The 21922-nt window shown below is 54.5% G+C and overlaps 1 protein-coding gene across 3 annotated transcripts; it reads left to right on the forward strand.

Annotated features, from left to right (window-relative positions):
* Positions 1-10067: 10067 nt before the first annotated feature.
* On the forward strand, positions 10068-21891 carry CSDC2 (cold shock domain containing C2). Of its 3 annotated transcripts, none has more exons than XM_081124279.1 (6): positions 10068-10271; positions 18081-18379; positions 19236-19358; positions 19927-20074; positions 20951-21112; positions 21705-21891. In XM_081124279.1, exons 2-6 carry the CDS (start codon positions 18165-18167, stop codon positions 21855-21857), a joined length of 801 nt encoding a protein of 266 aa, XP_080980405.1. In that variant the 5' UTR covers positions 10068-10271; positions 18081-18164; the 3' UTR covers positions 21858-21891. The 3 variants fall into 3 exon arrangements, with proteins under 3 accessions (XP_080980405.1, XP_080980407.1, XP_080980406.1); XM_081124280.1 differs by having other exon boundaries at positions 10078-10271; positions 19927-20020; XM_081124281.1 differs by lacking the exons at positions 20951-21112; positions 21705-21891 and having other exon boundaries at positions 19927-20177.
* The last annotated feature ends 31 nt before the right edge of the window (positions 21892-21922 follow it).

Here is a 21922-nt window from a genome sequence, read left to right on the forward strand (position 1 = left end):
TGGGGCGGGGCCTTGGTGGGATGGGGCGGAGCCTAAAGGGCCGTCTCCTCCTCGGAGCTGGCAACCCACGGACAACGCTATCTGGTTGCTAGGCGACCTAAGAGCACCCTCAGGGCCATACTCTCCTTGCTGGTCTCAGACTGTCCTCTGCCCTGCAGCCGGAGCGATTCCTTCAAAACACAAACACAATCTAGTACGTAGACCCTTCAGTACTCTGACACCGGGAGAATCGACGGGAATGAGACAGGCAGGGCCCTTCTGGGATGACAGAAATGATCTGTATCTTCTTTTAGGGGGCTGGTTATACAGATGTATACAATTCTCAAAACTCATAGAACTCAACGCTTAGGATCTCTGCATTTATTGTAGGCAGATTACATCTCAATTGAAAAGTGGTAATAAGTTGGGACCAAAAAAACACCTCAGTAACTTCTCACTGGACTAATAATAAAGTCCAAACCCTTATGGTAGCTCACAAGGCCCTAACTTGGGCTTGGGCTAAGAGAATTCAATAACTTGTCCAAGATCGGGGACTGCTAAGTCTAAACCTCTGCATTATACTCCCTCTAAAGTTGGTGGGTTGTGAAAATAAAGTTGATGGGTGTGGCTCAGCTGTTGAGCATCGGCCTAGGATCCAGGAGATGGTGGTTCAGTTCCCGGTCAGGGCACGTGCCTGGGTTGCGGTCTCAATCCCCCAGTCGGGGATGTGCAGGAGGCAGCCGATCAATGACGACTCATCATTGATGTTTCCCTCTCTCTCTCTCTCTCTCTCTCGATCCCTCTCCCTCTCCCTTCCTCTCTCTGGCATCAATAAAGATATATTTATTTTTAAAAAAGAAAAGAAAATATACTATAGCGTGCTTTAACCAAATAAAAATTTGAGAACTTACAAAAAACCTTGGGGTAGGTGACAGACACTCAGAAATGCATGATGCTTTATTTTGCCAATTTTACATATATGGAGATCTCTCTATGAGACTGGCTGCAGTGGTACTAAATTTGACCTTCCCTGCATCCCTATTTGACCTTCCCTGCATCCAGGTCTGTCTGCCTCTCCTAGAATTTGAGCTACTTGAAGACAGGGGGAAATGTTACTTCTGCTCTTTATGTCCACAATCCCCGAGGAGGCATTCATTAAAAGTGTTTAGTAGATTATATTCTTTCTCTCAAATATCTCTCAAATTCTATTCCCATAGCTACTGCCCTGGTTCAGGCCTCTTCATTGTTCCTCTGGAGCTTAGCCACATACCCAGCTCCCAGCCTTAGTCTCTCTTGCAAGCAACTGCCACTGTCCCCAAAGCCTTCCCTCATGAATATCTTTTGCCCACACAGAGAGGTCAAGATTGAACCCAGCCTCCCTCTCCAACCTCACCTCCCTTCTGTTCTCCAGGCACTGGAAGCCTCCAGCCCCAAGGATGGAACAAGCCCTTTTATAGCCCTGACTCCATCACTTCTTTACATGGAAAACTCCTATTCATCCATTAAAACCCAGGCCCTGGCCAGGTAGCTCAGTTGGTTAGAGTGTCAACCCAATACACCAAGGCTTCAGGTTTGATCCCTGATCAGGGCATGTGCAAGAATCAACCAATGATGCATAAATAAGTGGGATAACAAATTGAGGTTTCTCTCTCTCTCCCTTCCTCTCTCACAAAACAAAAATGAATGCAGTGCCTTCCTCATTCATTCATTCTTTCAACATACTGTCTAGCTGTTGGAGATCCAATGGGAAAGAACTAGGCCCCTGGCCCAACTGCAGCTCAGAGGGGTTGGAAGGAGGACAGAGAGAGAGAATTTGATACTCTCAGAAAATCTAAAGTATTTTAGCTGATTTACAGGGGAGACGAGAACTGGTGAGATTGGAGACCTAGACATGGTCCAGATCACTAGGGCCTTATTATAATATTAACATTCAATCCTCACAACAGCTATAAAAGGTAGGGGTTATTGTTATCATTAACTAATTTATTTCATTATCATTTACCATTCTCCTTTATGTCATTATTTCATTTTGCCTCTTCTAAGGCAGAGAGGTCAAGTAGGGCGTTCAAGGTCACACAGTTGCAGAGCTGGGATTCAGGTTCTAGAGCTCACTGTCCTAACCACCGGGCTGTTCCTCCAGGACAGTAGCCGAGGGCAGCAAAGGGAAGCCTCAGAAGATTAGAACAGGTAAATGACACACTGATACATCAGCTGGACTGACAGTGGATGGGAAGGGACTGGGGTGGAGACAGGAAGACCAGTAGGAAGTTATTGGGTGACTCCTGTAAGAGAGGCCCCTGGCAAGGCTGGCAGCCCTGGAGAGTGAAGTTGGGCAGAGCCCAGAGGTCCTCAGGGGGTGGTCTCATCCACTGGGTGAATGACCTGGGGACAGAAGTGGGAGGAGCCAACCCCTGAGGGCTTTAGCCCCTGGCTGGGTGGTGGGCCTTTCACAGAGCTGGGAAACTGGAGGAGGGCCAGGCGGGGGTGGGGGGATGGGGACAGCATTGCAGAGTTCAGCGTTTTGGGTTCCCAGGCTTCTTTTATGGTGTTCAGCTCACAGGATTGAAACAGTGATTTGTTGGCACATTTGGTTTCCTCATTAGTAAAAAACAGGGACCAGCTTCTTTATTAATTCTCTGCGTCATTCTGTGGAAGCGTGGAGGTGGCTTACAAAAACACACAAAGACTTTGTCTGCGAGCTCCTGGGCAGAGGACTTCTCTGTCCTGTCCCTCCGCATCCTCTGGGCCTAGCCCTGTGCCTGGCACATGGTCAGGGATTCTAAAGGTGTGTTATTTGCATGAACAAAAGGATAGCAAAGTAAGTGCTAAGAGTGTAAAAGTGAGGGAGAAATAAGAGTGGGGAACTAATCCAAGAGGAGGAGAGCCAAGTGTGTGGTTAAGGGCAGGCAAGCTGAGCGATTGAGGGCAAGCAGATGAACCTCTCAGCACCTCGGCTGCCTCTCTGCAAAACGGAGATAATAAAAGAACTGACCTCAAGTGACTGTCCATCCCTGGGGGGCTGGATAAAAAATATATACAGTATATCATAGAATGGAATAATGTGAAGCCATAAAAAGGATGGGAATGCCCTTTGTGTATTGATACAGAATGATATTCAGAATACATTAAGAATAAAATAAGTCAGGCACTAAGCAGTGTGTATAGGATGTAACCATTTGTATCAGAAAGAGAGAAAAATAGCCCGGCCGGGCGTGGCTCAGTGGTTGAGCGTCGACCTAGGATCCAGGCGATCAGGGTTCAATTCCCCGTCAGGGCACATGCCCGGGTTGCGGGCTCGATCCCCAGTTGGGGGCGTGCAGGAGGCAGCCGATCAATGACTCTCTCATCATTGATGTTTCTCTCTCTCTCTCTCTCCTTTCCTCTCTGAAATCAATAAAGATATATTTAAAAAAAAAAAGAGAGAGAAAAATAATACTGTGCGTGTGCACGCGTGTGCTCCTGTGTGCGCATGTGCAGCGTGCTCTGCGACATTACACAGACACCCGATCACATTGGTTGTCTCCAGGGTGGGGGTTGAGAGAGGGACAGGGGTAGGAGGGAGAGTTTTTAACCAAATACCATTTGGAATCTTTGATGCTTGGGAATCATGGGAATATATTACCTACTAAAAAATGAATACCATTTATATTTTAAAAAGCAATTAAGTGCACTCAATATAACCCTGGTTTTGTGATATAACTATTTAGATTTTATTGGTGACATTAGATTAGTGGTTGCATTAAATAACTGAAATTTTTAAAAAAAAGCAATTAAGATTTTTTTCACATCTTAGAAAAAAACCCTCCATTGACCCCCTTTCCCTCCAGCTAGTGCCCTATTTTCTGCTGCCTTTGCCGGCAAAACTGCTTGAAGGAGCCGTGTGTGCTTGCTGTTTGCAAACCCTCTCTTCCTGTCCTCTCTTTACTGCTCCAGCAGTTTTGGGGCCCTACCTTTCAACCAAACTGCTTTCTCAAGGTCACTAATGGCCCAGGTTGCCAGGTCCAGTGGTAATTCCCAGGCCCCGTGGGCAGCATTTGTCCCAGCTGATCACACATTCCTTCCACATGGCTTCCAGGAGCCCAGCCTCTCCCACCTCGGACGCCCCTTCCCACCTGGACATGCAGGCGGCCTCAGGCCCACCTTTCTGCGGCCTGTACTCTGGCCTGCTCCCTGCTCTAAGCTGCATCCTTCAGCAGCTGGCTTCCCCGAGAGTCCGTCTTGGGCCAGCCCTCTCCCGAGCACCAGGTTCACACATCCTGCCAGCTCCACATCGCCCTTTGGCAACTCAAGCTTAACCGGGACCAAAGCAGAACTGCTGATCACCCCCCGCAAACCTGCTTCCATCCCAGTCCTCCCCCTAGATAATGACTTCTCCATTCCCCCAGTTGCTCAGGCCAAAACCTGGGGGTCATCCTTGACTCTCCTTTGTCTCTCATACACCTGTGAACCTTTGAACAAATCCTGTTGTTTCTACCTCCAAAATGCACCCAGATTCTTCCCTAACACCTCCACTGCTACTCGTGGTCCCAGCCACCCTCACCCCTCACCTGGGCCTTTGCAGAGCCTCCACCCTGGCTCCCTCCCCATCTCCCCCCACCCCCCACAGTCTACACTCAACACAGATGCCAGAGAGACCTGTTATAACACGGCTCAGAAGTTCTCAGTCTTCCTCTCCAGACCCTTTTATGCTCCATCTCACTTGGGGAAGAGCCCTCACAGGTCTGGGCTCCCCCTCCGGTGACCCCTCTGACTGTGCACCCCACTCCTCTGCCTGATTTTCTGATGCTGTTCTCTCACCCTAGAGCATTATTCCTCCCACCACCCCCATGTCTTCATCCCTCACCTCCTCCACGTCCTTGCTTTAATGTCGCCTCGGTGACGTTTTCCCTCACACATATCCCCATTTTAAATTGTGAACCAGCCCCTCTCCCTACCCTACTTCCCTACTTAATAGGTTTCTGTAGCATTTATTGCCTCCCGACATATGGCAGTTACTTATGAGGCTGTTTTATTGCGTCTCTCGGCTGCCAGCGCCACATAAACAGGGGTGTCGTCTGTCTTGTTCCCTGCTGATCCCCCAGTGCCAGGCGCACAGCAAGCCCGGTGCAACTCTCTCTTGGAGGATTAGATGAAAGGATGGAAAGAAAAGATCAGCCCTGAGATAGGCATGGTCCTGAAAACTTGCTGGGAGGTGGAAGAGTGGCCCTCAGCTTTCCAGCAGTCAAAGCAGAGAAAAACATCTCCATTAAGAATGGAAACTAGCCAGGCTTTCAGGGTAGGTCCCCATCTCCTCGATTCTGAGCCCAGCGAGGACTTTCTCCAGGCTCTCAGGGAGTGGAGGCCGTGAGGACAGAAGGAGACCCTTGACGGTGTCGGAACAGGCCCAGGAACCATTCTCAGTGGGGCACTTTTAAACCGCCCCCCCATGGAGGTGGGCACAGCTGAAGTGCCACTGGAAATGGTGACTCTAGAAGGGACCTAAACAAAGTGTCCCAGGATGTTGCTGTCTGTTTTGGCTTGAGCCTAAACAAAGGGCAGAAAGTCAACGGGCACTTGTTGGGGCTACTGTGCATGGGGCCCCAACAAAAAATGGGGAACAAACAGATGCGGAGATCATGTCAAGCATTGCTGTCAAGAAAGGTCACATGCCCTGCTGGCGTGGCTCAGCGGCTGAACATGGACCCATGAACCAGGAGGTCAGAGTTCAATTCCTGGTCAAGGCACATGCCCGGGTTGCACATTCGATTCCCTAGTTGGGGGCATGCAGGAGGCAGCCAATCAATGGCTCTCTCATCATTGATGTTTCTCTCTCTCCCTCTCCCTCTCCCTCTCCCTCTCCCTCTCCCTCTCCCTCTCCCTCTCCCTCTCCCTCTCCCTCTCCCTCTCCCTCTCCCTCTCCCTCTCCCTCTCCCTCTCCCTCTCCCTCTCCCTCTCCCTCTCCCTCTCCCTCTCCCTCTCCCTCTCCCTCTCCTTCTCCCTCTCCCTCTCTGAAATCAATAAAGATATATAAGAGAGAGAGAAAGGCCACATGGATACTGTGACAGGGACTGCCACTGCAGCCAGTCAGGTTCAGAGACAGCCTCGCTCAGAAGGAAGGGAGGATGGAGGTGAACCCCCAGCGTTGAGCAGGCTGGAGGCCCACAGCCCGGGCTGTTGAGTGTACGTGTGTGTGGACAGATGGCTGACGCAGCCTGGCTCCCAGCCCAGCCCAGCCCAGCCCAGCCCGGAGTCGGCTCGGGATCTGCCCGGCCACTCCAGCCCCAGGTTCTTGGGCAGGGTACAGGGGAGGTCCAGGCCAGGGGACCCCTCCGTGCTGCCTCATTCCCCCGGCCACATGGATCATTACCCTAGGTGGGACTGCCAGGGCTGCCAGTGACACTAGAGGCAGAAGCATGTCATGCCTCCTTATTTCATCTCAGGTGAGGAGAGGACCACTCGCCAGGCCCTCCGACCCTACGCAATAAGGCCCCGGCCCTTCCCCTCCTCCCTGCTCTAGCCACACCAGTGACCTTAAGTTCCTTGAATAGGCAGAGTTCTTTCCTGCCTCTAGGAGTTCACCCATGCTGTTCCCTCCTTAGGAAACACTCTTCCCTGCCTTTTTTTTTTTTTTTTAAATAAGAGAAAGCTTATTCAGAGTTACAGAGGCAGAAGAAGAGCTTTTAGAGCTTAGGAGAAAGATAAAGGTAATGTGTCTGGGGGGAAGAAGAGGGGGAGAAAGGTGCTCCCCTGGCTTTTACAAGGCTGGATCCTTCTCATCCTCTGGGTTCAGCTTACAGGGCCCCTTCTCAGAGCATTCGTATCTAGCCCTCTATTTCAGCAGCTGGACTAGCCCTACTAATCTCCTTGGTCTCAAATTTGCTGTTTTCAAACTTGCAATTATATATTTATTTGCTTGTGTACTTGGTGCTATGTCTCTTCCTAGATGAGACAGTTTTGTAAACTCAAGGCAGGTGCTTGTCTTATTTACTGCTATAATCTGAGCCTAGGTCATCTGACACATAGTAGGTAGTCAATAAATACTTGTCACATGTATAAACAAATTAACAGATCACATGATCAGAGCTGCAGAAAACTATCTAGCAAAAGGGCAGTAGTCAGATTGGAGAAAATGGCTGGGGGCAGGGAGGGAAGAAGGAAAGACCACTCTGATTTCCTAGGCAAAATCATTAGCAAGGGCTGGAGATGGCTGCCACGGTGAAGGAGACGGGCATCCAGGGAACCGAAATGCATTGCAAAGCAGAATTCCTGCATCTTAATCCCAGCTCCGTTACCAGCTGTGTGATGTTGGGCAAGTTTCTCAACCTCTCTGTGCCTGAGTTTCCACATCTGTCAAGTGGCACCAACACCTTAGGGGTGTATGTCCCTTAAAGGATCATGTGGATCCAACGCCGTGGGTGTCCAGCATTGGCCCCCGTTGGTGGGCTGATGGTCAGTAATGGAGCGGGAATTATAATTCAGGTGGAATCCAGAGGATTCAGGGGCCGCTTGCCTCTCCTCTGACTCACCTCTTAAGCTTCTCCAGGATGAAGGAGGCTTTCAAGGAGATGAGCGTTTGAATTCTCAGCTTTTCACAAAAATAGCCTCCACGGCAGAGCCCCTGGTTTGAAGCAGATGATTTCTTTGTTACTCGCTGTTTGTGGGTGGGTGGGTGCTGCCAAGGGCTGCTCATTTCCTGAATGAACAGCTGTGCCCTCTCCTACTTGTAGAACAGTCATAATGTACTTCAAACCTCGCCGGCTCCTTCATTCACAGCCTCCTGCTGCCTGGCAGCCCCAGCACATGCTCGCCAGCTGGTAGGGAGGAGCCTGGGAGAAATAAGGCTGGGCGCTGCAGGGGGTCGGACCCCGGGCCGGTAACAGCCCACCCGGCCTCAGCCCTCTCAGAACCAGCCCTCCAGGCCCTGCCTCCTGGCCTCCAGGCCACCCCAAAGCTCCAGCCCATCTGAATGTCTTCCGACCGGCTGTCCCCCTTCCCACAGTGTCATCTCTCTAGTTGTGGCAAGACTGGCTCCTTCTGGTCAGCTGGGGCTCAGGTTGAGCCTCATCACCTTGGAGAACTCCCTTCTGCCGGCCCTCTGGTCTGTAATCCGGTGCTCGGACACCAGCAGCCCAAGGCCAGAGCTGCACCAACTCAGGAGCTGCGGGGAGAAGAGCCAGCCTCGGCGTCGAGATCCCAGCCCAAGTCCTGGTGCTGGTTCTCACTGGGCCTGGGCCAGGGGTCCTGTGGACCAAGAGAGAGGAGAGGGGAGACCCCGGGCGAGCACAGGGAAGCAGTTCCCAGCAGAAGGGACAGTGGGTGGTGGGCAGTGAAAATGTCAGATGTCCACCAGGGCCCCAGTCCGGAGCCTGGCACTCAGGCTCCAGCTCTGTCACGGTCACTACTGAGCCGGGTGACTCCGGGGTGCCCCTCGTCTCTCCCAGCCTGTGCCCTCACAGAAGCAGACGCGGCGATGAAAACCATTACAGTGTTGTCTTTGGAGGAGAGGGAGGCAAGGAAGGAAGGACATTAAAAAGGGAAGGTTCCTCTGGGCAGGTCGTCAGGCCGGCAGAATAGAGTCAGAGCTCTGGGCCTCAGGGAGCAGCAGGGGCATGTAAGGCCATCTCTCTCAGAAACCTGGACTGTGTGCCTAATTATTCTGGGAGGTCCTGGAAGGGCAGAGTATGTGAGAACATTGGATGCCTGGGTTCCAACACCCTTCTAACCAGGTGATGAACGTGGGCAAGTCGCCCCTCCTGTCTGAGCCTCTGTTTCAGCAAAATAGGGGCGACGATAATGAAGTGTTGGGCTGGTGTGAGCTTTAGGTGAGGGCAGAGCAGGTCACCTGACAAGGGGGCGCCCTCAGTGCACCTTATGGCTATTTTTATTCATTCTTTTTATTTTTCATGATTGTTTCTCTTTTAACTCCCCCCTCTTTTTTTTTTGTTTTTTAATTTGTCTTTATTGATTTCAGAGAGGGGAAAGGAGAGGGAGTCAGAGACAGAAACGTCAGTGATAAGAGAGTCATTGATCGGCTGCCTCCTGCACGCCCTGGACTGGGGATCGATCCCGCAACCTGGGCCTGTGCCCTGACCGGGAATTGAGCCGCGATCTCCTGGATCCTAGGTCTATGCTCAACTGCTGAGCCACGCCGGTCGGGCAAGACTTCTTTTGAAAGTGCGAGCCTGCCTCAGTAGTACTGAGTATAGGAGGGAAAGGCTTTCTTCTTTCCAAGCTGAGGCTGAGGGAAGAAGAGAAACCCCTTTGTGGAGGCCTCCATACGGCCCAGGGCTTATTGCACTTGAACCTCCAACGGCCCTCTCTTCCCTACTTTATAGACCAAGCTGTGGAGGGTCAGAGTAGTAAGAGACTTGCCCAAGGTCACACAGCTTGAAAGTGCTGGCGCTGAGATTCACACCAGGCCTGTGTGATGTGGAAACCCAGGATCTCGCCAGGACGGGCGGAGAGACTCCCCGGCTGTGGGGAGGGGTGTGTAGTAAGCTTCTCCCTCCCGTATGGTCCTCTTCAATTCAGTTTAATAGAAATAGCTCAAGGGCCCACTGAGAAAGATTCGGATTCCTGTAACTTGCCAACGTTCACTCACTCACGGGGATCTCAGAGTCAGGTAAGGGGCAGACCCGAGCACAGCGTTGGTGCTGATGGAGGGCAGGGGACAGACACTCAGAAGGTCCCAGCTCACCCCACCCTTGTCTGGAGTACCCTCTGGGCCCTCTCTGCTCTCATCCTCTCAGACTCAACCCCCACCCCACAGCCCCCCTAGCGCGCACACACACACACACACACACACACACACACACACTCATCACCCCACTTGCCCTCTAATTGGCAGGATTGCAAGCTGCCCCAGCTCTTCCTCCCCTGCATTCCTCAGCAGTTACTCCCACCTGGCAGGGCAAATTATACCCTGGCCTAGCAATAAAAGCCACTTTCCAAAAAAAGAAGCTTTAGGGCCCTGGGAGACGCAGCTACTGGATCACCCAGCCTGAGCCTGACTCAGGAGGTGGTGTCTGGGCCCCAGTCCCTTTAAGCAGGGAGTACAAATTCCCGCCCCAGTCCCTCCCTCCTGCTCTTCCTGACGTCAGGAGGAAGGCGTGTGTGAGTGAGTGAGGGGCCAGCAGTGCCGCATGCTCACACACACATACACACACGCACGCACGCACACGCTCCTACACACCGCACATCTCTCAGCCCAGCCCCTGCGCCCAGCGCCCAGCGCCCAGCGCCCAGGGCCCGGGCGAGGCGGAGTGTGAAACCCGCTGCAGGAGGCAGTTCCCGACCTCAGCTGCCAGGGAGAGGTAAGGGCTGGGTGGAAGGGGGTGCAGTGAGGGGGGCTGGGAAAGTGGGTTCCTCCCCCGGGGCTGACCCAGCCCAGCTCAGCTCACAGGGGGAGCCTGGGCGGGTGTGTGGGGGAGCCCACCCTGCCCTCGCCCCTCCCTCTCCCTGGTCCCCGAGGGAAGCCGAGGCTGTGGGGCTCCCTGGGAGACTGTGTGTCTGCGTGCCGGTGTCTGGGGCTTGTGTCTGGCTCAAGAGGCGGAGAACAGCAGGCACCTGCCAAGCCGCAGCCTGGGAACCAGGGGGAGAGGAATGACTGGGGAAATAATCGAAATAATCGTGTTCCTACCAGATGCTGAATGGAAAGTGCAGGAGGGAACATAATGGGCCTTTTCCCTGGGAATTTGGGGCTGGGGCTGGGGAGTCCGCCTGGAGCACACAGTGGGACCGGGAGCAGCTGTCTTATCCTGTTTCTTCCCAATGTGATGGGGATAATGGTGTTAATTGGCTTCAAGAGGTGGCTCTACGCTATTGCTCACCTTGGAGCCACCCCGCCCGTAGCTTTTGCCTCTTCTGAGACCACTTCTCTCCCCTGCTGCGTCTGGCTCTGACCTCCACCCTTGCTGGGGTGCAACCCTGGAGGGCAGGGGTGATAAACTAGGGGCTTCTGGGCCCCAGGGACTGGGCAGTCTTGGCTGGCGCCAAGTCCCTGAGTGGCCTGACTCTGGCACAAGGAGTCCAGGCGGAGATAAGGCATGATGATGCTGGCACCCACAGGGAGACAGCAGGTTCCTGCCAAGCTGCCAGCCTGCAGGCTCTTCCCAGGGAGAGGGGAGGGGATGCAGAGGGAGAGCAATGATAAATACAGTGTGAACTGCTGCATCCGCTGGGAGAGGGGAGGGGAGGTGGAAGTGCACCGGGAGGGGGGCAGCCTCTGGGAGCCTGGATGTGCTCCAGTAGAGGCCTTTCCCTGGGAAGGGGCTGCTCCATCCAGGAGGCCTCTGGGTCCTCCGCATTCTGGATGTTTCCTCCTTTCAGCCTCCCCCCTACCATTTCCTTGAAGTATTTTCCTGAAACATCTATGTTCCCTTACCTGCCCCGCCCCTCTGGATCTGTCTGACCACCAAAAAAAAACAGGACAGATGTAAGCAGGAGCTGGCTGCACACTGGCCTAGGAGAGGCCAGAGGACAGTCTTGACCACAGAGGCCTCTGGCAGGCCTGCAGAGAGACAGGTGGGCAATGTTCACAGATGCCCACTGGCCTTGGAGGAGAGCTCTGTAAGGGACACTGTGGGGAGTCCCACCCAGCTGGTGGGAGGGGAAGGGATACCTGAAGGCTGGTCTGGAGGTAAATCCCCAAGAGTGGCACCAGCAGAGGGCGCTCAGGGCCTGGCTGAGCTGGTCACGTTCACTGGTCACACAGATCATGACCAGGATGGATCCAGAGCCTGGTGGAAAGGGGGCTTGAGGCAGTTAGGACCTTTGTCCATGCAGAGCAGCAAGTGGGGAGAAAAAAGCAGTGGAGGCTTTTCCTCTGCCCCTAAGCCAGTGAAATGATGGTCACCAGGACGAGTGGCATGGCGCGCTGGAAAGGTCAAGGGCTTTGGGGTCATGCTGATTGGAGTTTAAGCTCAGCCACTTTCCATGTTACTCTAACCAGTCTGTTCCTCTCTCTAGGGGGGTTCAGAGTGGGAGAGTGACTTGCCTAGGGTCACACAGCCTGCAGAGTGGGGATGTGAACATGGCTCTCGAGGGGCCCATCCTGGCATCCCCGCCCCTCACTAATGCCAAGGATGCCCAAAGGCCTTATTCATAGCAGCCCCCAGGCAGCATGGGCATGTGGCAAGGATGAGACTGAAAGGGTCTCAAACTCAAGTATTGGCTGGTGCAGCCCCCTCCCCCCCATGCTGTGAGAGGGAAAGGACCAGGTTTAATTAGGTCACCTCCAGCTGCTATGGCAGGGCACTGATGTATTTTAAGGAGTGTCTGGGAGGCTGGCGTGGGGGAGGGGCCGGGGAGGGGCCAGCTTCTGTCTGGTGGTCCTGAGGCTGTTTCCTCACCCTCCTGGGGCTCACCATGGACAAGACTCCAAAGCTCAGAAAGCCCTTCCGCTGTCATCCTGTGTCCCCTGACCTTCCCATTTTTAGGTCACCGAATCCTTTCCTCCCCTGTCTGCTTCTCCACAATGGGGGCTTGGGCTGGGTCGCTTTTATTGGGGGAGTTGTTTTTAAGCTTGCCAGTGCTGGCAAGTGACTCACCCAAGGTCATGGTCTGAGTCAGCACAAAGCCGGAAATAGAACTCTGAGTCCCCAGTTCTTCCATACCCCTGCCCTTCCTTCTCCGGGGAGAGCAGGAGCTTTCAGGGATTTGCTGGTCCTCCCTCCTCTCCTTTGGCAGGGGTTCAGTCTACACCCCCAAATGTCTCTAGGTTGCAGAAGTGCTGCCCCTGACTGGCTGTATGACCCGAACAAACCCCTTCACCTCTCTGAGCCTCAGTCTACTCTTCTGAAGAATGGGGGTAATAATGGCAATTATCACACAGTGTTATTGTGAGGACTAAACGGGGAAGTGGGGCAAAGGGCTTGGCACCCCACTTGGCACATGGTTGATAATCAGTACTGGTAGCCATGACCTGTCATATCAGGATTTCCCACACTGAATTCTCGTCATCTGTTTCCCCCACTGCACTGGGGCCCTTTGAAGCGGGGGGCTGTCTCCTCTTGTGCTTGTTGTCCAGGTGCCTGGCACTCAGTTTTCTTTTTCACTTATGTATGTACTTACGCATGTACTACTAAGAATAGTTCACTGATTTTTAGAGAGAGAGGAAGAGAGATAGAGAAACATTGATGTGAGAGCGCAACATAGATTGGCCGCCCCCTGCACGCCCCCTCCCTGGGATCGAGCCCATAACCCACACATATGCCCTTGATGGGGAATCAAACCAGCAACCTCCTGGTGCACAAACGATGCCCAACCATCTGAGCCACACCCCCCAGGGCATATGCATGTATTTTTGACAACTTCAGAGGACAATTGAACTGACCCTTATTAGTCATCTAGACCTGTGGTGATTTGTATAGCTGAGGTAAAAAGTGAGGCCCAGAGAGGGGCAGGTGCTTGCCCCAGGTCACACAGCCCTGGGTGGTTAAGCTAGTTTGCTTTCCCCGATGTGCCGAGAAGGAGAGGTTATTCACATGGTCAAGAGAGGGCTCTGACAGCCATTTCCTGCCCTGTCCTTTTGGGAGAGCTGAGAACTGGAGGAGCCCCAGCACCAGGGCAATGGTCACCGGCTGACAGACTGAGTCACAGTCCTGTGGTCCCATAATGCTGACTGTATCACAAGGGCCTCCCTCAGGTTATCTCCCAACAGCCCTGATATTTTGCTTTTGCCTCCCTTGGCCTTTTTATCTGCAGAATCACGGAGTCAGCTGGGGTTTGACCTTCTTGCAGGCAAATGAAGAGGAGCTTGGCTGGGAGGGTCAGAGCCAAAACACGTGGCCAGGGAGATGCCCACTCACAGCTGCTCAGCTCCTCCCATAATCGGGACAGGGTGCTCTGATTAGCCCTATTTGACAGATAGGGAAATTGAGGCTCAGAAAGGGGGCGGGTCACTCAGCTAGAGCACTCAGGGCCTTCTGGGGCCTGAGCTGTCCTCTCATGCTCAGATTGCCAGTTCTGAAGGGCATTATTCTGGGCAGAGATGCCCCCAGATGGGGACACCAAGGCCTTTGGGAGCTGGGCTTGAATTGAAACAAATGTTCTACAGTCACAGCTGTTTCTCTGCTCTTGAAGGAGTTTATTTCCACTTTAGTTTCTCAGGGAAAGTTCTTCTGGGAAAACTCCAGACTCATCTTGGCTGAACTAGAAACAGAATTTATCCTCACAGGAAGAGCACTGTTTACCTTCAGACCAATCTGGGTTCTGTCTCTTATCTGCTGTGTGATCTTGGCCAAGTCACTTAACCTCTCTGAGCCTGTTTTCTCATCTACAAAATGGGGTAATAATAACACCAGCCTTAAAGTTCCATTGCAGGAATTTAATAAAAGAAGAAGCTATGAGAGGGTGGGGCAGGGATTTAGTGGATGAGCCAGTCCCTGGGGAGGCAGGGAAGAGACGGGGAAGGCTGGGCTCAGCTGGGTCTCTCCTTCCCCCCATTCCCTCTTCCCCCCATGCCCAATTTAGCAGCCCTGTCTGGGAGGAGCCACCTCTTACTCAGCATCTACTGGGTGCTTCCCACATTCCATCCCATTTCTTCCTCCTAGGAGCTCTCGAAGAAGGGAGTCTTGTAATCCCAGTTTCCAGAAGGGGAAGGAGTTGGGGGGAGGGCCCAGAGCAGCACCACTCTGGAGGTTGCCTCATCCGCCCCTCCAGCCCTAAGCAAACTCCCTGCTTTCTCCCAAGGGCACCCATCTGAGGTGGGGTATGTAGTGGGGAGCAGCCTCAGCCAAGTCCTGTGGGGGCTGAACACTGCTGGTCCATTTTGGGAGCCCACTTGGGGGAAGGGAAGGAAAAGGGCTGCTCTCCTATAAAGGCTAACCCTGGGTCATCAGCTATCCTTTCCCCTTCCTGCCGCCTGGGAGCCATGCTCGCTTGGCCTTGGCTGGGGAGGCCAGGCTGGCCAGAGCCACCCTGCTCAGCTGCGTCTCCCTGGTAACCACTGTGGCTGCCTCTGCCCCTCCCCCATCTCCTTTTCTCCCCTCCACCCCCAGGACCTCCCTGCATTGGCTGTCACCACCAAGCACAATACCAGGCCTGGAAAAACTGCGTGGTGGGCAGGGCCTCCCTGCTTCCCGGAGAGAGGGAGGCAGAGCTTCTGTCCCCACCACCTGCCACCTTCACCCAGGTGGGGTAGGGGACACTGGGAGTGCCCTGCGGAGCCTGGCATCGCATGCTTTCCTGGCTCTCATCTTGGGGAGCTTTGCTGTCTGTCTTCCTTCTCGTAACAGCTTTATCAAGATATAATTCACATACCATGTAATTCACCTGCTTCATTAAGATGGACAAGTCTGTGGTTTTTGGTACAGTCACAGAGTTGTGTGACATCACCCCAGTCAATTTTAGGACATTTTCATCACCCCAGAAAGAAACCCTGCACCTGTTAGACGTCACTCCCCACTCTGTCTTCCCCCAGCCCCTGGGAAACTCTAATCTGCTTTCTGCCTGCACGACTTGCCTGTTCTGGACATTTCTTATGATGGACCCCTGCCCTACGTGGTCCCCTGTGTCTGGCTTCTCCCACTGGCGTAATGACTTCAAGGCTCATCTGCATCGTAGCTGTGTCAGCACTTCATTCCTTTTCCCGGCTGAAAAATATTCTACTGTATGGCTGTACTACGTTTTCCTTATAGGTTCATTCAGCCTTTGGGTTATTTCCACTTTCTGGCTCTTATGAAGAATGCTGCCGCGAACATTTGTGTATAAGTCTTTGCCTGATGACTTCTCTTCTTGAAGCTTCAGTTTTCTTCGCTCTCTAATGGGGCTAAAAATGCCAGGCCTGGCCCACTCCTGCCCCCTGGAGTGGGCTCGAAGAGAAAAACCTGACATCAGCTTGAGGGTCCATGGAGGGCTGTGAAGGTCCGTGAGGGGCCATGAGGGGCCACGAAGGGCCACGAGGGGCAAGAATCTCTCCCTCCAGCTCTCCTGGCTGGAGGGGGATGTGTGGGTAGGCCGCTGGGAGGAGGGAGTCTCATCTCAGCTGCCAGGGACGGCAGAGCTGGCTAATTATCTTGACCCAAAAACATCCCACTTGCTGTGTGATCTTGAGCAGCGGCCAGGGACCTGCTCCAGTGATGGAGGGGGGGTCTGAATGGTGACTCCTCGCTCTTCCAGCCCTGCCATGCCGTGTTTTGTGGGCGTCCTGGGCTCTGGACTCCTAAGGAGCCTTGTCCTGGCCAGTGTTGCTCAGTGGTTAGAGTGCTGGCCTACGCACTGGAGGGTTGCAGGTTTGATTCCCAGTCAAGGGCATGTACCTGGGTTGCAGGTTCTATCCCCAGCCCTGGTCAGCACATGCAGGAGGCAACTAATTAATCCATGTGTCTCACATCTCTGTGTGTGTGTGTGTCTCTCTCCCCCTCCCTCCCTCCGTTTATACTCTCTCTAAAAAATCCATGGAAAAAATATCCTCGAGTAAGTGAGGGTTAACAAAACAAAACAAGCAAACAAAACCCAAAAGCATTAAACTCTTCCCTGGAAACTCCAGATTTGGGGGCGGGGCCATATGGAGGCCAGAAAAAGACTTGCAGCTCAGGGATTCACCTCTGAGCCCAGGGCATTTGGATGAGGGAGTGAGGAATGAAGGAATGGGGGTGCGGAGATGGAGAACCCATCACCCGATTCCTACATGCCTCTGGACTCTGGGATATTCTTTATATCCCAGGCTTAACCAAGCCCCACCAGAGCCTATGAGGGGGGAGGCAGGGTTCGTCAGTTCCGTTGTACAGATGAGGAAGCTGAGGCCAGTGGAAGTTCTACCCAAGGTCAGTAGCTAATGGGCAGCTGAGCTGGAGCTCTTCCGTCCAGGCATCCTGCCGGCCCCCTGGTGGCAGGCCGCCTGACCCAGCCTTGGTCAACAGCCTGCCTTGGTCCCCGGAGCTGTTCTCCCCAGGGATCCACAGCAGTGCTTCTTGAGGTCCAAGACTTTCCAACCCCTGGGGGGACAGAGGGCAGGTAGGTGCATGGGCAGGGAAACTGTGTTTCTTCCTCAGCAGAGGAAAATATAGGATGAATTTTTTCAAGGTCACCTAGATGCTGAGCTGTGGGCGTGGGAATTTCTATTGATTTGCATTGATAATAGCAACTTATTGGGTATCAAAAGATTCCAGATATTGTCACACACACTAAACCATTGAATCCTCAGCAACTCTGCATGGTAAGTGTTCTCAGTCTCATTTTAGAGAGGGGGAAATGGGGCTAAGGGAAAATCACCAACCTTCCCAGGAGCTCACCATGCCCTTGTCTAAGTGTGTAGCAAGTCACTTAATCCTCACAGCAACCTCTCCATGGAGTAATAACCAACACTATCCCCATTTTACAGAGCAGGAAACTGAGTGAAAGATTGAGTATTGATCAAGGCCACACAGCCCATAGGTAGAGAAGCCAGGATTCAAACCCAGGCCAGCCATCTAGGCCCAGAGCCCACACACCCACCCGTCATGCTGGAACTGAGGTCACCAAGTTACAAATGACAAAGCTGAGATTCGAGCCCAGATCTGGGGATTAGAAACTGTTGACACTTGTCCCAAGCCGTGTTCCTGACCATCGTCAGCCACTTTATTCATCCCACCTCCCAGGGCCCTGGAGTTAGAGAATTGAACTTGAAGCTGGAAGGACCTTGAGGTCAGTCTTCCTCCGAGTGGACGGGCCACAGTAACAAAATACCACAGACGGGGACTTAAACGACAGATGTTTACTTCTTACAGTTCTGAGGCTGGAAGTCTGAGCTCATGGTGGCAGCGTGGTCTGGTCTGATTTGTAGACGCCCTCTTCTCACTGTGCTCACGTGGCGGGGAGAGGACACAAGCTCTCTGAAGTCTCTTCTAAGGACACTAATCCCTTCAGGGGGGCCTTGCCCTCTTGACCTCATTTAATCTGGTTACCTTCCAAGGCCGCATTGCTAAATACCGTCACACTGGGGGTTAGGACCTCAACACATGAATTTTAGGGGAGTACGGTTCAGCCCATAGCAAGGTTATATGATTGTTTCGTCTTTCTGGTGAGGACACTGAGTCACCCGGTGAGGAGGGCGGGCAGGCCCAGCCATCCGGACTTGTGCTGTGTCCAAAGGCTGCCTGTCCTGGGCCCCACTCACCTCTCCCTCTCTCTTCCCCTTGCAGACGGAGCCTGTGGCTGGTGAGGCCGCTGAGCAGGGCCAGGCCGGGCCCTGCCCACGAGGACGCCTAAGCCCTTCACCGGCCCCCATGCCCAGGAGCCCACCAGGCTCTCCTGCTGGCCCCGCCATGACTTCGGAGCCCACATCCTCCCCGGTCGTGCCCCCCCTCCACTCCCCCAAGTCCCCGGTCTGGCCCACATTCCCCTTCCAGCGGGAGGGCAGCAGGGTCTGGGAGCGGGGCGGTGTCTCATCGCGGGACCTGCCCAGTCCCCTGCCCACCAAACGGACCAGGACGTATTCAGCGTGAGTATGTGCCCCTCGCCCAGGCTTCAGCCCCACCCTTCAGCTCCTGTTGTTCTTTCCCAAGGACAGGAGAGCTGTGTATAAACTCTCCAGTAACTGCCAGTGTTCATCCGTTCACTCATTCATTCATTCATTCACTTTATCCCACGAAGATTGATTGAGCTCCTGACCAGGGGATCTGGTGATGAATTAGACGAAGTCTCAGGCCACAAGCTGCATACAATTCAGAGGGAACTTGCGCACACTCACCCCTCGGGCAGGGTTGGGAGTGGGGACCCAGCAGCAGGCACTAGGTCTTAGCTGGCTTTGGAAGATGCATCAGGTGAAAGATGAAGATGGACAGTGGAACAGTTCAGGCAAAGCGGAGGCGTGCGCTTGACCTTTGGAGTGGGGTGGGCCTTCGGGGACAGCCGTGGGTGGGGGCTTGTGGCATCCACAGGGAGACTGACTTGGCTTGGCCAAAGGAGATTTTTGATGGCAAGGGCTGAGTGAAACTTGTGTCCGAGCTAAGGCCAGGCACAGAGCAGGTGCTTAATAAACGATGAAGAAGGGATGAGTGACGCATGAGTGAGTAGGGTGCCACTGCTTCAGGAGATGGCAGGAGGGGAGGGTGCTGTGCAGGAAGAGGGCACTGGCTAGGAGTCCAGACCCACTTGCTATGTGCCCTGGGAGAGCCAGTTTCCCTCTCTGGGCCTCAGGCTCCTTTTCTGTCAGTGGGATGATGAAAGGACTGAATTAGCACAACTGCAGGGGACGGTTTACGGAGGCAGGGTCCACAGGCCAGGCGGCTGGAGGCTGTGGGGTGTGGGAGGGGAGTCCCTAGGCCACAGCTCCAATCCCCCTACCCTATCCTTAGGACAGCCCGTGCCTCAGCTGGCCCCGTGTTCAAGGGTGTCTGCAAGCAGTTCTCACGCTCACAAGGCCACGGCTTCATCACCCCCGAGAATGGATCAGAGGACATCTTTGTGCACGTATCTGAGTGAGTCTAATCCCCAGCCCCATCTCAGCGAGCCCATCCCATCGCCCTGTCATTGGCTGCAGTGTCTCAGCAGGGCCTCAAGAAATGCCTGCCCTCAGCCCCTGAGGTCTGCTCCTGGCATTCTCTTCTCATTGAGGCTGGGGCCAGGTGGGGAGGGGGCGCTCAGACCCCAGGAGCTCTAGGAGACACTGGCTGAGTCCTGGGATCCTGTCTCAGCATCGGGGACTGAGAGGGCCGTGCCAGCCCCTGGGCCCTTCTGCCTGGAAGGGGCCTACAGGCAGGTAGGCTAGGAGGGGACAGGTGGGTCTACGCCTGTGTCCCAGCCCTAACACCAGGCATGACCTGGGGAGGTCACAGATTCTCTAAAGCCTCAGGGACCTCCCTGCGCCCTTTCACATCTTACTTAATCCCCAGACAACACAGAGGAAGGGACAGTTAATGCTCCCCATTTTACAGACTAGAGGGCTGAGGTTCTGAGAGGGAAGCTAGGCCACCCTCAGGCCAGGCTGCAGCGGGTGTCCATGGAGCGGGGCCTGCTGCTGAGCTGATACCCCTTTTCTGCCTCCAGCATCGAAGGGGAGTACGTCCCAGTGGAGGGTGACGAGGTGACCTACAAGATGTGCCCCATTCCGCCCAAGAACCAGAAGTTCCAGGCCGTGGAGGTGGTGCTCACCCAGTTGGCCCCACACACTCCCCACGAGACGTGGTCCGGCCAGGTTGTGGGCTCCTAGGCTGGGCAGGGAGACCCCAGGGTGGACAGGCAGCAGCCAGCTCCATGCCCCGGGGCACTGGCTCAGTCCCCTGGGTGGCCCATGTGCACGTCTGTCTGTCTGTCTGTGCTTGTGGCCATGCGTGTGTTCCTCTATCCAGCCCCGTGACCTGTGACTGTTGTGTGAGCTGGACTGAGGGGGAGGCCACCAGATCTGCCTTCTCTGCTTGTCCACTCTCTCTCCTTCCTCCCTTCCCTACCACACTGGCACAGGACCTCATCTCAGTGGGGCCCCTGTCCATGTGTCCACTAAACCTCCGAGGGCCTGCATCAGGCCAGGGGCTGAGTCGGGGCACCCCCCGGCCCTATGGGAACAAGCTTCTCCCCTGCCTCGGCCTGAGGCCCTGGCCTGGGCCCGGGCCAGACTCTGCTTGTGTTACACCCGCCCCTGGGCCAGGGGCTCTTGTGGTGGCCTGGACCCCACCCTCAGAAGCCAGGCCAGTGAGCACTTTGGGGGGCCTCCCAGCCTCTGGCAAGGAAAGAGGGAGAAAGGTGGAGGCCGGCAGGCCCTCTTCGGTGCCAGCCCAGCCTGCCTTCCTCCTGCTCTCTCCGCATACACTGTACAGGCAGGAAAGGGGCCTGAGGGCGGACGGCAGTGGGGGCTCATTTTGCTGGCCATCCCTCCTCCTCAGCCTGGCAGTGGCTCTGTGAACCCCAAACTGAGGTCCCATCTTCTCCCTCAGGCCACGCCGAGTCATGCTGCCTCCATTTCTCCAGGAGGCTCGGGTCTGTGGAGGGGTGGATGCGTCCCCAAGTTTGGATTTAGGCCTCCCCTTTCCCTGACGCACAAGCTCCACTAACACTCTGCCCATGTCCAGCACAGTGGCTGCTGAGGACCTGGAAGGGGATGGACACACGTCCCCTCAGGCAGGCCAGGTGGGGGCACCCACAAGGATGGCCCTCAGCCTGGGAGCCCACCCCTTGCTGGACCCACTTCCCAAAGCTGTGGGACAACGGCTCCCACTGGCCCGCACCAAGCCAGTGGGTGAGTTGTGGTCCCTATGTTGTCCATCCCTTAAGGTGCGTGTTGTGTGCTTGTGTGTGTTGTGTGTGTATGTGTGTGTGTTCCGTACATTCACTCTTGGACTGGGTTGGCCTGGCCTGGGAGGCCAGCAAGGAGGGCTTTCCCTCCACCCCCACCCCCTTCCAGAGCGCATCATCTGGTGGGGACTGAACTGGGGCTTATGGGAGGGCCTGCAGGACAGTGACCCTTAGAGACCCAGTCTGTGAGTAAATGGGCTCAAATGTCCAAGGTGAGGGGCCAAGGACTGTCTAGGATTCCCAGTCCTGAAGATGCCCCAAGACTCCAGGGTAGAGATCAGCTGGGATGTGTCCCACCCCTGCCCCCAGTCCCCATCACAGAGGCTGGGAGCCTAGAGCTGCTGAGATGTGCTGGCCAGCCACCCAAAATTGAGAATGGCCCAGCCTGACACCCCATTCTGAGCTGGGGCTACTCTGGCCTGAGGCCTTTTCCTTGGGGAACAGGATCCCTGGCCTCTTTGATAGGTTTATTGGCACAGGTTAACTTCTGGAGTCCCTCAAGATCTCCTCTTCTGTGAGTGGACCCCCTTTTTCAGGCACTGGCAAGGAGGCAGGATGTGGAGACATCAGCCCTGGGACCACCTGGGGTGGCAGAGGGGAAGTGGCACTCCTGTCACTCATGGCCCTGCAGTGTACAGTCACAAGCCCTCCCAAGCCCCCAGCCACCCGGACTCCCCGATCCTTCCTAACACTGGCAATAAACCCTCAACTGTGACTCAGCCTAACCCAGAGCTACCTGTCTGTCCAGGTCCCA

This window comes from Miniopterus schreibersii (assembly GCF_964146895.1).
Source record: "Miniopterus schreibersii genome assembly, chromosome: 2".
In the NCBI taxonomy this organism is placed as follows: Eukaryota; Metazoa; Chordata; class Mammalia; order Chiroptera; family Miniopteridae; genus Miniopterus; species Miniopterus schreibersii.